At 39.3% G+C, this 16,423-nt stretch overlaps 2 protein-coding genes across 5 annotated transcripts in view; one reads left to right on the forward strand and one right to left on the reverse strand.

Annotated features, from left to right (window-relative positions):
- The window catches only part of lipf (lipase, gastric), a 56,803-nt gene extending 43,862 nt beyond the window's left edge, over nt 1-12,941 (forward strand). For all 4 annotated transcript variants that reach the window (XM_008438087.3, XM_008438085.3, XM_081600393.1 and 1 more), the window contains 4 exons: nt 1,789-1,860; nt 2,044-2,112; nt 3,342-3,452; nt 9,711-12,941. In XM_008438087.3, coding sequence (XP_008436309.1) covers nt 1,789-1,860; nt 2,044-2,112; nt 3,342-3,452; nt 9,711-9,833 — 375 coding nt within the window. In that variant the 3' untranslated portion in view covers nt 9,834-12,941. The remainder of the gene's footprint in view (nt 1-1,788; nt 1,861-2,043; nt 2,113-3,341; nt 3,453-9,710) is intronic.
- The window catches only part of stambpl1 (STAM binding protein-like 1), a 58,090-nt gene continuing 54,174 nt past the window's right edge, over nt 12,508-16,423 (reverse strand). Inside the window, exon 12 of the mRNA XM_008438094.3 lies at nt 12,508-15,742. Coding sequence (XP_008436316.1) covers nt 15,731-15,742 — 12 coding nt within the window. The 3' untranslated portion in view covers nt 12,508-15,730. The remainder of the gene's footprint in view (nt 15,743-16,423) is intronic.

Below are 16,423 nucleotides of genomic sequence, written 5' to 3' on the forward strand. Positions count from 1 at the left end.
TTAATTTTAGGTGAGGGCTTTTCATTTTCACATTTTATTTTGTTGGCTCTAGTGGCCTTTATTTGATAGTTAATTGACAAGAAAGGGGGTAATGAGAGAAGGGGGTAGACATGCAGCAAAGGTCACCAAGGCCAGGATTCAAACCTGCAACAGCTGCGTCGAGGACTGGGGCCTCCATATGTGGGTTGTGCTTAACCACTGTGCCACCACAGCACAACCCATTTTAGGTGAGGGTTAATCACATTTAACTTAAGCACTATGTGTTCACAATATTGAGTTGTGATTCCGTTCTGTACCCAGATTGCACATGATGGCAATTCAACATTGAACTAACATCTTTTACCAACAAGCCAATAGCAAAGCAGCTGTGTGTTTGGGCCATCCCACTCATGTAAATGGTGGGGGTGGACCGCTCCACTCCTTGTAGTATGTTGTAGATGTTTGTGTGTCAATATATCACACACAAACAGTCAGTAGGAATTTTTATGAACAAGTAAGAAAATGTACAGAAATGAATCATCACCCAGTATCCTTTATAGTGGTTAATTTTAAATGTGATAACCCCCACTGACTAATAAAATGCTCTCACCTAGAGCTCTGATGAGGAGGAGAGGAGGGGAAAGTGTGTGGCAAAACAGCTGACATTGATTCAACATTGATCAGACATCGTCATTTCATTCATTAGATTTCAACCACAACATTGATTCAATGACACAGTTTCAACATTGGTTACTTGGCTAGAGTTGGATGATTGTTTGATGGTTGATCCACGTCATTTGTCAACCTCAACCAAATATCAACGATTCTGACTATAATTCAACGTTGATTTACCATTGTGTGCAATCTGGGCAGTTTGTTGCACCCCTCATCACCTTCTCATCTCCCCCTATTCCTTCCCAAACCTCCCCCCACCCACCTGCTCCTCCCAGCCTTCCCCTGTTTACCTCCTCTCATCCCTTCTTCCCTCCCCCCCTTCCTTGAGCTCTGGGTCAGAACATTTTATTACTAGGTGGGGGTTAATCATGTTTCAAATTAAGCACTACATGTTGAGAACAGTGGGTTGTGATTCCTTTATGTACATTTTCTTGTCTGTAAATATTATTACTGACCGTGCATAATGTGTTGACACAAAAATATCTACAAGACTCTACTACAGTGGTTCTTAACCTTTTTTGAGGTACCGAAACCCCCAGTTGCATATGCGCATTCACCGAACCCTTCTTATTGTAATATAGTGTGTTTAACACCAGTGAAGAAACTTTTAGTGGTATGTTATGATGCAGACCTATCAGACGTAAAAATGTACATAAATCCTTAGCTTTCATTCAATATAAAATCAACCCAAATCTGCATGTAGATCCACATTCAAATGAAGGTTGAATCAACATTGATTCCTAACTGATTCAATGTAGAATCAACACAAATATGCATGTGGATCCACAGTCAAATGAGTGTTGAATCAACATTGATTCAATGTAAAACCAACAAATATGCATGCATGCATCAACATTGATATAATGTCAGTTATGGTTGAAACCCTAACGTTGATTCAACATACATGTGACCGACCACTTTCAATGTTGTTTCAATCATTCTGTGCTATCTGGGTAGCTAATCTAACTATGTAATCATAGCTAGTATCATAGGTAATCATAGTTATAAAACTTTCTGATGTCTGGCTGACATCAGCAAGACTTTCCTGCCAGCATGTCCACCAGTTTTTAAGCCAAGCTTAAAAGCGGTGACTTCAGAAAGTCTTACTGATGAAGACTTTGTGATGTGTTCCAGACTCGGACTCCAGTCTACACAACTCACTGTCCTGCTGGGACCTCTGTCCAGAACATGATCCACTGGGCGCAGGTACCTGAACAATATAACTACACTTAACCTTCTCCATAAATCACCTTTAAAATTCACAGACATGAAAACAACAGTGAACTTGGTTTCTCCATTGTGTGAACCGGAACTACAGTACATCAATAATTTTATTTAAACACAACTTCTCTGAAAACTTCTTTTACAATGTTTCTCTGCTGATTACAGGCAGTCCATGGAGGGAAGCTGATGGCATTTGACTTTGGACCAGAAGGAAACATGAGGCATTACAACCAGGTGAGTCTGAAACTGGAACCATAAAGACCAGGAAACATCCTATTCCAAGCAACATAAGGACTTACAGACTCCTGGTATAAACATGGTCAAACACAGTCCTGATAGCACCAGGGTTCTACCAAAGTCCCAGAGAATCCAGGTGTTCAAAGTCCAGGACGTTTTTAAGATTGGTGGGTACAGAACTGCAAAATGATATCAAATTCCAGATCAAGACACTACTTGACAACCTGGATGTGACTGATGAAATGCTGACTGTGAAACTTAATGAAGCTTCAAAAATCAAGACACAGCAGCTAAATAATCTAAAGAGAAACTACCCCAAAACAACAAAGGTCAACAAAAAAAACTTTTTTAAAAAGTTGTATTAGCCAGTTTTCCTTAACAGTGTGTGCCTAAATGTAATTAAATTATGTACACATTTCCACCAACTGACTCTCATACAGTCATTATCTGAAGCCAAGAGAATATCATTTTTAACTTTCACAGGTGCTGTTTCAGTGCTATGATGAACTGAAACCTGTCTGAAACTCTTCAAACAGGAAGTACAATAGGGCCGGACCTTTGGCAGCTGCGTCACTGATTCTGTGGTCTTGCAGTGCAATAATGCCTTTTGTAGAGTTAATGAAGAGCAAGATTTAATGTAGAATAGATGTGTGTGCCAATTTGACACTTGGAAGTGTGCAGGTGTTAGAATGGTGAGAAAAGGGTGCCAACTCCACAACACCGAGCACAAAAGGCATGTAGCCTTGTCTCCCAGAGGTCACAGTAGCCCCAGGCAGGCAGAGATCAGCAACACAACATGATTAAGTGTGTAGGAGCAGCAGTCCTAGGCCAGAATGGCACAGGGAGAAATGCAGGATCCCAAACCCCACTGACACCAATCCATCCCTGCCAACATGTCCACCAATGCAAGCCAAGCTTGAAAGTGGTGACTCCTGCAGCCAGGTGGCCACACAAACTCCTGCAGAATCCCCACCAGTGAGGTCAAGGAACTTCTCCACATTCAACATGCCGTGCAGATACTTAAAAGAACCAACAGAAAAAGGGCATAATGCCATTCAGCTCAGTCACTCTGCCTCAGGAAGGCCAAGGTAATACATGGAAATTACACCCACTTCATTCTATTGTCTGCTCACATTTCTATGTTTAGTATGATCACAGAAGTTGTGCTTAATGCTATAAATGTCACATTTGTTTTTGCAATAACCTCCACTTTTCCCCCTCTGCAGTCAACTCCTCCTGAGTTTCGTGTCCAGAATATGAAGGTTCCCACTGCCCTGTTTTCTGGAGGACATGATACTTTGGCGGACCCAAAAGATGTGGCTGCTCTTCTTACTCAGGTCAGTCAAGGCCTGGTCCCAATGCTCGCTTTAAACCCTTCATGAAGCGTATGCTCAGTCAAAGTGAACGTAAAAGCCCCGACACATTTTGTCTGAAGCCAGACAGTTGATGCACAGCAATGTGGTTGTGAACTGTTTTTGCGTGAAAGGTAAGTTGGTCTGCACCTTTCACGCAACGGTGCAGACCAACTGGAGGACACCCCTCCTGCTTTTGTATACGTCACCCTATACTCTTTGGGTAGTCATGCAGGGTAGTATGTACCCGTGTGCATCCTGTTTTGCTTTTACAAAACAGTCATAGAGAGTGCCCCGCTTTTCTGCAGACATCCTCCTCCTCTGTGAACAATAACGTTACAGTTTTTATCCAGGATTTTTTAACCATTCACCAGTCTTATTTTTATAGGAGCTATTTAGAGAAGAATTGTATAAATGTACATAGTTCATCATTGCGTCTGATAAATGCTCCTCATACAGTTACAAAAACCAGATAGTGGAAAGGGAATAGTTGAAGAGATATATCAACATTTCTGTCTGACCATATTTCTGCATTATGCACCTGAAGAAACTTCTGGCCAATCAAACAGATGAAGAAGAACTGGGCCACACTGTGAACTCAAACCCTTCAACATGAAAGTACATTTGAAGGACACAAGGGTTTAACACTCTCCTTTTTTATTTAGCCACAGTACAAAGTACATGATCTGCTTCATCTTCAAAACAGTCTAACATTTCAGTTTCCCTCACACAAACTCTGACCTACATGTATGCTTGTTTTGGAGACAGGGTACGAAGGTGACTCAGATAATGTGGGGAATTGAAGTCACAGTTCATCATGATTTCTCTCAGATATTAAATTTCACTCCTGTTATTACGCAATAGTCAGCCACACCCCTACCTCCTCTCAGACTCCTACTGACTGACTACTGACCAGCTCTTCGTCTAACGAGTCCGTGAAGCCTCTACCTCCTGAGTATTACCACCGATGAGTTTATAGGGGGCATTCTGTTTAAGCTGGAAGCGAGAAAGATGCGTCTAGACTTTTATCTACCTTCAGATCCTGAGATTATGACCTTTCACAGTTAATGGATCGGACATCCAAATAGCCCGTGGTAGCCCGACTCCAGAAACCACCCCAGTTAATGGTAGCTCTTTCTCTATCAATAACGTGCACTTGTTACAGTCTAGATAATTTTAGAGACTCGGCACGAGTCCCAAGGTCATTATTTATCATAACTAAAGAAACGTCTGAAACCCCCATTTCACTAGGATCATGAACATTGATTTTATGTTAACCAGAAGAATTGTTATCCCTACGACTTAATTAATTTAACTGTCCACAACATCATCCATCCATTTTCTTTCACCCTTGTCCCTCAGTGGGGTCAGGAGGGTTGCTGGTGCCCATCTCCAGCTAACGTTCCTGGCGAGAGGCAGGGTCACCCTGGACGGCGGGGTCAGCCTGGACAGGTCGCCAGTCTGTTGCAGGGCAACACAGAGACACACAGGACAAACAATCATGCACACACACACTCACACCTAGGGGCAATTTAGACAGACCAATCAACCTGACAGTCATGTTTTTGGACTGTGGGAGGAAGCCGGAGTATCCGGAGAAAACCCACACATGCACAGGGAGAACATGCAAACTCCATGCAGAAAGACCGGGGCCGGAAATGGAACCCAGAACCTTCTTGCTGCAAGGCAACAGCTCTACCAACTGCGCCACTTTGCGGCCCCGTCCACAACACCAAGTAGACTTTAATATTTTATTAGCAAGCTTTAGCAGGGGAAAATGACATACAGCTACTTCAATCAAAATCAGAAGATCAAAATATAAAAGAATTTTAGAAAACACACTTCCCTTCTAGTCCTTATACTGTGTCACTAAACCTTAAGAGAGGCTTTGGGATGCAGTTTCACTCTTTCCCAGATGCTGAGTTGATCTTAGCAGCAGAAAACTTTAAATTCCATGGTCAGGGACTCATCTTGCCATAGCAGAGTCCTCTTTCAGAATAAATCCAAAGTTGAACTGGTGAATGTTGTTATTGCGCAACACCCCCCCCACCCCCTTCTCTCTCTCTCTACTTCCCCCCCCTCAGAGGAGGGAGATGTGCAGCCAGCTCTCCATCTAACGGGTAATTTGAGTTTTCTAAATCTGATGGGATTTTACCCTGTTCAGAACTGAAGTAAACTCTGTTTAAGCTGGCATCGAGAAAGACTAGCCTGGTTTCTAACGACCTCCTTCCAGATGTCCCACCTTCTTCACCCTGTGAATTAGCCAGATTGAGCAGCCTGCAACCAGCTAGCTTCACAGAGGTCACCTGTTAACGGTCGCTCTTTCTCTTTTTTACAACGTGCACTTGTTACTGAACCAGGTTGGTTTTAGTGACTCGGGCGAGTCCCAAGGGTGTTGTTTTAGTTTTGGCTAAAAGCAACCTATAAAACATTTCTACTTTTTCCTCCCTGAATCAAACTTCATAGCTATTTCACAACCATCAAAGAACTTTAAGGCGACTCATTAATTGAATGTCCACAACATCTTTTAGATTTTCTTAAATGCTAATTATTTTATTAGTAAGGCAATTTTGCAAGGGTCAGTACAGCTTAATTCAGTAGCAGAAATAATCAAATAAGTAAAATCAATAATCTAGCCTATCTTTCCCTAATGCTGACACTGAGAACTAAAAAAGGGAAACTTTGAGAGAGACGGACAGAGTTTGGCATTTTGAACCCCAGAACTGGCCTGATGATGAAGAAGGTGTTGCAGCAGCAGGAGGTTCCCAGTACAGGAAGAGTACTGACTTAGAGCGGCAGGTCTCGGGCCTCAGGGTGACTTCCTCATGCGCGTAGCGGTCCTCAGCTTCTTGTCTTGCAGCTCTGTAGCTCCCTTCTCCTCGTCTCACGATCTTCCTGGTCCCACGGAAGGAACACACCAGTTCTTCCTCTTTGCCTTTGTCTTTATCTTTGTCTTTATCTTCATCTTTGCCTTGGTCTTTGTCTTTGGGGTCTGAACCCAGCTGTTGAGAGAAGTGCGATTTGAAGCCACATGTTGCGGGGCTAACGGGTTGGTCCCCATGTGCAGAACAGTCTTCGGCTCTGTGGCCCCGGCTCTTCTTCAGCTGCAGAGTTCTTTGTCCATCTCCGTCTTGGCTCGAAGCTGCCTGAAGGATCCAACCAAAGATTTCTCTGTTGCACCCACCTTATAAAGGGTTTATCCACCTTTTGGTGCGTTTGCATTGGCTAGCTTTGTTGCTGTGCCTCTCATTGGCTGACTGCTTGGACAGATGATATCAAACCAATCATATCCATCACCTTGGAGACCCGATGACCTGATGTCTGTTCTAATGTCCCCGAGTTGCTCAATAGTCCTCTTACGTCTGTTGCCTGCTCAACCTTTTCTTAGGAAAGTTGAAGTTTAGCAATAAGGCCTTGGTCATCTCCGCTCTCCTATCAGTTCCTCTTTCCCCCTGACCTTTCACCTTTCACCTACCATCTACCTCCAACACAACATCAGTGACCTTTAATTACAGTTACAACATTTTACACCATTTCAAGTTCAATGTCAAAATCACATTTATAACCTTTTAGTTTCTCTGATTTAACATTCATTTATAATGTTATAATAACCATAACTTATTAGTTACTCTTATTATAATCATAATGTGAGTTATTACAGACATTTCTGAAAAGAAACCAAGAATATCCATTATTCTAATTATCTGATATCATGTTACAGTTTCTTGTTTCACCTTTAAGTATTTCCACAAGTGTAAGAGTAAGTGTAAATATTCTTATAATCAAACCAACATCAACCACTGGTTAAACCAATATTAATTATTGGCATAATTATAAGTCATTATTTTAAGTATTTTACTCTGGGTTTTATCCAATTACTCAAAATGTTTAGATTTTATTCTTTAAAAACCTTTAATGCTTTAAAATAAGGAATGGTCTGAACTATTTTTATACTGATGCAAGATAGAAACTTCCTCTTTTCTTCAGGAAACAAGCTCTTCCTGTTTCATGACTCTCTTTCTGCCTGACTATGATTTTTTATGATTAAATAGAAAAAAGTAGAATTAAAGCAAAGTTTGCAGGACACAATAACAACACACACAACCAGATTCATTATAACCAGATTATTACCGTCTGACTCTACTGTTGGGTCTTGATGTCACCTGTGTAATTAATTTTAAGGTAATTTTATTTATTATTACTATTAAACTAAAATCTCCAGCATGGGGAAGTGGGATGAGCTCGACTTTTCTCAACAATGTTCTTCATGAGCTCAGTTCTTTATCCATAGGTGATCTTTGTCTATCCCCCATGTCCACTGCAGCATCGTTGAGATGTTTCTTGGGTTGAGAGTTAGGCAGATGTCGAATCAGAACCCCGGGTTGTGAATTATTGGATCTTGTTCCTTTCTAGAGCAGCGTGAAGTCTTCACCTTCACATGGTTTCAAAGTATCGCCCCAATCTTGATCCTGCATCTTCTTGTGGTCTTGCCTCGAACGCTGCTGGAACAAAGAACCCCGTGGTTCTCCTGCCTCTACCTTTTATACTCTCGGTATTCCAGCCGTGTGCGCCTCTGTGACTTACACAACCATCTACTTCTGCATCCTGGTTGCGCTTACACAATCTCTCGTTGGAGCATTTCATCAGCCACTTTGGCTAACTTCCTCTTTCAACACCTGGTGTTTTCGCTTATTTCACAATCTCTCTCCCCGGTTTTTCCATTCTCTCATCTCTTCTTCTCACGCAACCTCTTACATTATGACACAGTATTAAGACATCTCATCTACCTTGAATAAGATCCTTCATTTATGATTTCTCACATTTACTTCTTTAAATCAGGTTCACATAATTCATTACATTGATTAGTGGCACATTATTAAAATGAGGATTACACAATTTTTAATCACTTCAAATCATGATACTGAGTTACTTGTTTCTTCTGGGTTTCTATCACAATACAGATTATATAAGTTTCATTACAATAAAGATTATATAAGTTTCAATCAACATTAAATCATGATTCAAGATTACTTGCTGCCTCTGGGCTTCTATGATCCGTTTTCTGTGTGTCTCAATCAGTTCCAACCAGGTTTCACAACACTCCACATTAAACTTTTATCACATAAGCATTCAGAACATCTATGCTATTTATGTTTCTGCTGGTGAGCCATAGCTATACATAAGAATCTTTCAAATAAAACAACTGAAATCTTAAATCAGCGTATGCACAAAATTTCATCAAAGTTCTCTCACCATCACATTCTTGTCATTGGATGATCACCAGAGTTATGTGTATCAAAGACTAACACATGCAATGTGACACTACTCATAAAGCCACTACTGTGGCTACCAAAAGGATATTTTTTGACTCTCCACCTCACTCACCAGTACAAATTGTTTTACTTTCTTCTCTGTGGATGCCATTGTCGACAATAAAATAACAATGATCAGCTGGCTCATTTAAATGAATCCTAACATTCACAAGATACTTTGAATTGACCATTTATCGTTCAATGTAGGCATGTAGAGTACAGAACATGTGGTGGAACGATATACACAAACACTGGCATGCATTTGTGATTTATAAAAGGAAAGCTGTTTTTGTTCGTATGGTTTTATAAGTTGAGATTTTTTTGGCATGCACTATTTTCATCTTTTGGGTCCACATACACTTTTAGTATAAATCCTACGCAATGTTTTATATATGAGACCCCCGGAGCCTGTAACATTATATGCACAAAACCCATCCATCCATCCATCAGTTTTCTTACACTCTTATCCCATCGGGTTCGGGAGGGGTGCTGGTGCCTATCTCCAGCTGTCAACAGGCGAGAGGCGGGGTCACCCTGGACAGGTCGCCAGTCCATCACAGGGCAACACAGAGACAGACAGGACAAACAATCATGCACAGACTCACACCAAAGGAGAATTTAGATAGATCAATCAACCTGACAGTCAAGTTTTTGGACTGCTTAAGTTATGTGAAACACATTAGCATCATACAATAAAATAACATAAGCTTATAATAACTAGAACTGCAAGCAGTTATAATGGGTTCCCTAGGACTATGTAGCTTGAGAAAGACTGATTTAAAGTCATAGATTTGTTTACCATTTAAGAATGGTAAACAAATCAGTTAGTTGGGCCGAATGGATACGGTCTTCTTCAAGCTTTTCTCTAATTTTAAATGACCTTCTCCTGCAGGTACCTGGCAGAGATGAGTAAAACTTTATCTCACTGCAGGTGCCCAACCTGGTCTACCATCAGCACATCGAACACTGGGAACATCTGGATTTCATCTGGGGGCTGGATGCACCTCAAGTTATGTTTCCCTCCATTTTGAAGCTGCTGCAGGGACATCGCTAGTGATGCAAAGCACACGTCATTCCTTTTGGGGACCACCAAAGACGTGTGGATTGAAGGTCCAGCAGCCAGGTTTAATCAGGAATGTGTTTTTAATGTTGTTTTTGGAGGGGAATGAATAGACTTTTGGGTGCACATGAATAGACAGAAAAAAAACAGTAGTAGATTATCTCAATTTGAGTCCAGATAAGTTTTAACTCATGTCTACAGTTCTTCCAACACATAGCTGCCATATGTTCTTTGATCTCTGAAGTGGGACTAGGATCATGGCTCTAGAACCACAGAACAACAAGCAGAGTTTAGTTTTCTGGAAAATGATCAGTTACACAAAACCCATTCATTCATTCATTCATTCATTCATTCATTCATTCATTCATTCATTCATTCATTCATTCTCTAGCTCCTTGCTCCGTCTAGGTATCATTAAAGTCCAAACTGAACTTCTTGTATTGAGGTTCTGTTTGACCTGTCTGCTGGTTCTGACCAGCTTTTTGACCCAGACAGAACCTGACACACACTTATTCAAACTTTGGAAATTTAATAATTTCCAAATTTGTCCTCAGCTTTCGATTATAAAGCAGAACTGCTTTATAATCAGTTCTTCTTTATAATCAGAGTGATCCATTAACACAAAATGTAACATATCCTGGTTGTGGATTTGCTAAGTTTGAAAACACTGAAGTGAAACTGAGAGGTTCATGATCTCTAGTTATAGACCCTGCAGCTATTGCTCTGATTTCCTATTTTAATTTCCGACATGCAACTTAAAAGACTTCACACAGAACTACAGAGGAATCTATCTGTATTGTATTGTAATTTTCTCAACAACAGCAAAAATCATCATATTTGTGATAAACTTTGAAATAAAACTTATCACTGTTTCATGGTAAATCTTTGTATTTATTTTGGACAAGTGTTGCGCAGTAAATAATGAATCAATGTAATTTTGCAGATTTCTTTATTAATTAATAGTCATTAGCAATAAACCGATCACTTAGTCTTTGTTATTCAACAGCCAATAAAGAGCTGAATTATGGGGAACTGTTTATAAAGTTACACTGTGAAAAAATAACAGTAATTATTTGATTTATTTAGCCTGTAATAGAATAAAAAATTGTCTGTGTTTATTTTTCTAAGTCATATTTTCACCAAAATTTATTAACTGGATTAAGGAAGTATCCATAATGGAAAAGATTACTTACATTATAAAAAGAAAACTGTCACAATTTCAAAACATCTGGGATCCTTTCATGAGATATATGGTGGATATGGATTTGAGGGGTGGGTGCACGTGTGGGGCAGATGAGGCATAGTAACTGGTGATCCTATAAAGTATCCTAAAATAATCTTCGTTCTTGGTGTACTTGATCTATTATTAGTCATTCGGTACCACACAAAAATACATATTCTGTATGAGGTACATCTTCTTATAAGGTAAAACTTTAATATTTCTCCTCTTTGGTGACCTGTTGGAAAAACACTCATTGTATTAATCAGTTGTTGTCAAGACTCTGGGTTTTTGGGTTTGGTTTTGTGTTCTATGCTTTTGCTGTTCCTCTTTTTATTAATCAGTTATGTTCACCTTTTTGTTTTACTCTTCTTGATTGTTTGTTGCTACTGATTTCTTGTTAAATCTTTCTCATTCTTGTGTTTCTTTTTTTCAGTCTGTCGTAGTGTTTCTAGTAATCTTGTTTTTCCAGGCTGTTTTTCTTTTATGTCTGAGTTTATGTCTATCGTTCTTTAGTGATTCTAGTTGGGTTATTTCTTTGTTTAGTCCTTCTACTATAAAAAGAACTAAGAAACACAGAACTAGAGTTCTGTGTTTCTTAGTTCTTTTTATAGTTTGATCAGCCTTGCTTCTGTGTGGTTCTTTCTTAGTTCCCCTCCTGTCTTTTTCTCTTTCTAGTTTATCATGTTTATTTAGTCTTAGTTTTTCTTTCCCTGCTCCCTTGGGAGCAACCCTACCAGCATCCCCTCTTTCGGTGCCTCACAGCAACCCTTGCTGGCCTACATCTCCCAGCAGCCAATCCCATCGCTTTGGGGCATCCTCTTTGGCCCCTATTCATTGCACTCCTTATCAAGTCCCTAGTCACCACCTGCATATTTTCGCCTCCTCCGATCCCCAAGTTCCATCTCAAAACCCCGTATTAGTACCTCTCCTACCCGGGCTTCGGCCCCGGCCTCAGCCCCGCTGTGGGGGTCTACATTCCTATGCTGCATCAGGAATGTTCATCGAGCTTATCGAAGTCCAGCTTGACGTCCCCGGCCAGGGCCTGAACGCCAAAGACTTTGTTTATTTTCATGTTCATTTTGTCATTAAACTCTCATTAAAATCGCTTTCTTTCTCTGTTTGAGTCTCTCCAGATTGAAATAATATGTTATTTGATCCTGATGTAGTAAATTCACACATTGACTAAACATGGATTTTACAGAAGACTTCAAATGATTTCAGAGAGGGATTTTATAATACACAAAGATTTTAGTTCTTGGCTATTGAAAACTTAAATGATATGTTATTGCTGTTTTAAGTATTTACATCCATGGCTAATAAATATTGACAAATCAATTACTATGCATATACTTTGTGACATAAACTTTAAAAAATGTTGAAACATATCTACCAAAGAAAATATGTAAACAGCACAATTTTCATTTAAAAAAGCATTTACATCTTAAGTATAACCCAAAGTAATTTTTATTTCAAAAATATGTAACACCCTTGTATTGTAACACTAAGATTTCTTGGCATCTTATTTTCTGTTATTTTACAACCCCCCTGTGACAGGATTAAAGGTTTTGTTTCCGTTAAAATTCACTCTGTCTAGCGTTTTCGGCCTGCAAGGAGCGACATTGTCAATCTTTTTTCAAGCCCTGCGTATCTTTGTCCGTAAGTAGTGTTATTGTGCTCAAATGTTGTTTGACATAAATTTGTCTGGTATTCAAGTTGTGTCGTCTTTAGCTTTGTTAAACATGCACAGCCTTCGTGGCACTACGTGCTAAAATTCTCTTTCATGTATTAATGTGTGTACTTGAAGTGCAAGCTGTTCATATATGTCTCTTTATATTTATTTTTCAGTTTTACAAAAAAGATTAAAGGTCAGATGTTCTTCAGTTCGACTTTTGGAGTTTTTTGTTTGCTATCTGTCTAACTCAGTCCAGTACGCCTGTGTGAGGACAGAATAACCCTTGTTCTTAATGCTGCTTAGGATTCACACATTGTCAAAGTTTTTGAGGTGTACATACTTTCTGTTTTGACTTCAGTGTAAAAAATTTGAAGGTGGTTTAATTTGAAAGTGAAAGTCCTCCTGCTGCCTTGAAAATGTTATTGAAATGCATTTTGTAGTTCAGATTTTATTCATTGTGTCATCTTTACATACAATGGCTAATTGTATGTAAATACATACAATTAGCTGAAGGCCCCCTTATGTTTTAATAAGAAAATTTTAAAGACAATGTCCAGGACCAGAAACAAACACGGAGAAGCAACCTTCACTTATGCAGCACAAATCTGGAATAAACTTCACAATTAATGAAAAATAGCAGATATTAAATTTATTAACCAGTTTTAAAGAGTTATTGTTAACAGGCATTTTTGGAAAATTTTGATAACATGTTTTCCAAAAACTTTGCCTTATCTTAAAAACTCTGAAAGTTATCGTGGCTGTCTGGTCTATTACTTTCTTGGGAACTTATGACATCCTGTGCACTTTCATGGAACCATGCTGAACATAATGTCACGCTGGAATTGTCAATATCTCATGTTGCCTCCGTCACTAATATTAACTAATAAGTCAATATTAGTGAACTTACCCGGTTGTTTAATAATCAATAGCATAATATTAAGGTAACTGTATGATAATAATTATAATCCGGAACTGACAGGAGCTTGTCAGCACTGGCATACCGTGGCCACCTAGTGTCAGTTGTAGTGGTACCTAGTGGCAGCTATTGTCAGCTGACAGAAAAGGCCCCATCTGACATGCATTCAGTGCAGGTGTTGTCTTTCTCTGCTAAGTCGGAATACCGGCTCTATATTTAAATATGTATGAGAATTATGTTTTAATTTAGATATATTTTATTTCTATTTGTTTGAACTAAAGTTATTCATATACTATATTCAGGGGCGCTGCCAGGAATCTTGGACACCCTGACAAAAAATTAAATTGGGCCCCCCCTCACGCAGCTGCTATTACAATTTCTTGAGTCTATCTGACCATCAAAAGTGTCACAATTTCAAAAGCTTGTAACTGCCTTACTTTCTTTGGTCCAATACTGATAACTAGTACAATATTTACTGCTCATGAATTTTACATGCAAGAGTAAAATTCAGTATGCATAGTCTGCATACAGTATGCAAGTAGGTTGCTTAATTTTGTTCTATTAGTTTTAGATTACTGAAATGTCTCCCCATGAGCAACAGTCATAGGCAACATGCAAAATATACATGAAGCAATCCAGACTTCTCAAAAATGCTATGTAGTTGCATTTTATTCAAGCTGCAGGATATAACTTTAATAAAAAATGTTATCTTCATATTTGTTAAAGCTGTCATCATGTCGTGACAGTTTGATTGTTTTCACAGATCATCTGTCTCATAATCTCCTCCACCTCCTTCCTGAACTACTGTTACTGGCTAAAGTAATGCACCGTTCTGACCAAAGCAACCAATCAGAACCAGTAGGAAGCTCTTGGCACTGTCAATCAACCTCATTCACTCACTGCTAAATGTGCTAATGGTGGAGAAACAATTTATTGTTACAGAAAAATCGTTTATCTGCCACTTCTGCCATTTCTAATGTATTTAAATGAAATACAATCTGTTCCCTTAATGATATTGTATTAGGGATTAGGTAATGCATTCAGCAAGTACTTTTACTTTTAATACTTAAGTATTTTTAAAAGCTGGTATTTTTTTTACTTTTACATAAGTACTAATGTTAATGTGGTAGTTTTACTTGAGTACATTTTTGTCTGTGTATTTGTACTTCTACTTAAGTAAATTCTTTGAGTACTTTCTCCACCACTGCCTGCCACTGACTGGTTGTTTTTAGAGAGCACTGGGAGAAAGCAGAGGAAATAATTTTTCCACAGATTACCTCTCATACCATAATGACACAAAATAATGACAGTTTTAACAAATATGTGGAAAAAAATATTTTTATATAACAGTTACATACTGCAGCTTTAATTTCACTTAGGAGAGGGCAGGTCAGGAGGGACGTGGGTTAGAGCTGCTGGTAATTTAATTCCTTAATTCATTAAATACTAGTGAAATGGAGGTAATCAGTAGTCTGTAGCTAAACTAACTATGCTGAATGGTTGATAATCTCATACAGTCTACTAACCTCTCTTGGAGAAAAACTGAGCTATAAATTGACACTCTTGCCTTTTTCTCTCTCTCCCTCTATTTTTTATTTATTTATTGAAAACCTGGTTTTATAACTTTTCTTAGCATCATAGTAACTGCCACTATGTTCGTGTCTTCCACTGACCTCTGCTAACAGCGTCATGTTGAAGCGCTCCAAGCAGGCCCCTGCACTTATAGAAAGTGGACTGATCCAATGCGGTACTTTTATTTGAGTAATTTTTTATCTGTGCATTTGTACTTTTACTTGAGTACATTTTTTGAGTACTTTCTCCACCACTGCTGATGGTCTGGGTCTTTTGAGTCTCACCGGACACAGAGTCCAGGTAGGGGTTGCTCAGAGAGAGGACTGGAGAAGGGAGTCGTCCATGCGGTGGAGGGCAGAAAGGTACGTCGGACTTGAAGGCGTCACAAGGAGCAAGCGGACTGCTAGCCAGAGCACACAGGTACTGAAGAAGTCTTTCAACGGAGGCAGGTGAGTATGGACTTGGGCACCAATGGGTATAGATCCATAGCGTCACAAGGGAACTTGGAGTCACGGGATCATCTGAAAAGGATCCAAACAAGGAAACTTTACTTCAAGTATTCAAGGGAAAGCACACAAAAATACACAGGAGGGCTCAGAGCTACCATTACTGGCTAACACTAGTCGGTGTGCTGGCAGTTGGCATCTCTTAACGCCCTGCTGAGGAGCTGATTGGTCACCGGTGTGAAAGTGACGTCAGCACTCCAGTCCTCCCGAGCTCATCTCCATGGCTCCATCTGGTGGTCGATGTTAGGAACGACGGAACAAGAAGAAAAGACCAAAACCCAAAAGGACCCAGATACTAACAGAACCAACTTAATTGCGTCAGTTGGTAACAAGTAATTCAGCTTACTTTATTAAGTTTGTCCAAATCAATTTATTATGTTCATCCAACTCAATTCATTAAGATTTTTTTTCAACCAAATTCAATAGGTGTGTTTAACATGACAAATTTAACTCTTTCTCAAATCATTTATTTTTTCTAATTAATAATTAAATTCTTTTTGACTTAATTCTACAGAAAGTCAGCACAAACTTGTAAGTTGTTCCAAACTAAAATATCCAAAATTACATTATCACTCACATTGTACTTAAAATTAAAATTTAAAGATGTTATTTTAGTTTTCCAAATATCCTGTACTCACCGCCAGGGGTGCCGCCAGGAATTGTGGGCCCCCTTGACAAAAAATATGTCCCCCCACC

This window comes from Poecilia reticulata, chromosome 19 (genome assembly GCF_904066995.2).
Source record: "Poecilia reticulata chromosome 19, P_reticulata-male-v2, whole genome shotgun sequence".
In the NCBI taxonomy this organism is placed as follows: domain Eukaryota; kingdom Metazoa; phylum Chordata; class Actinopteri; order Cyprinodontiformes; family Poeciliidae; genus Poecilia; species Poecilia reticulata.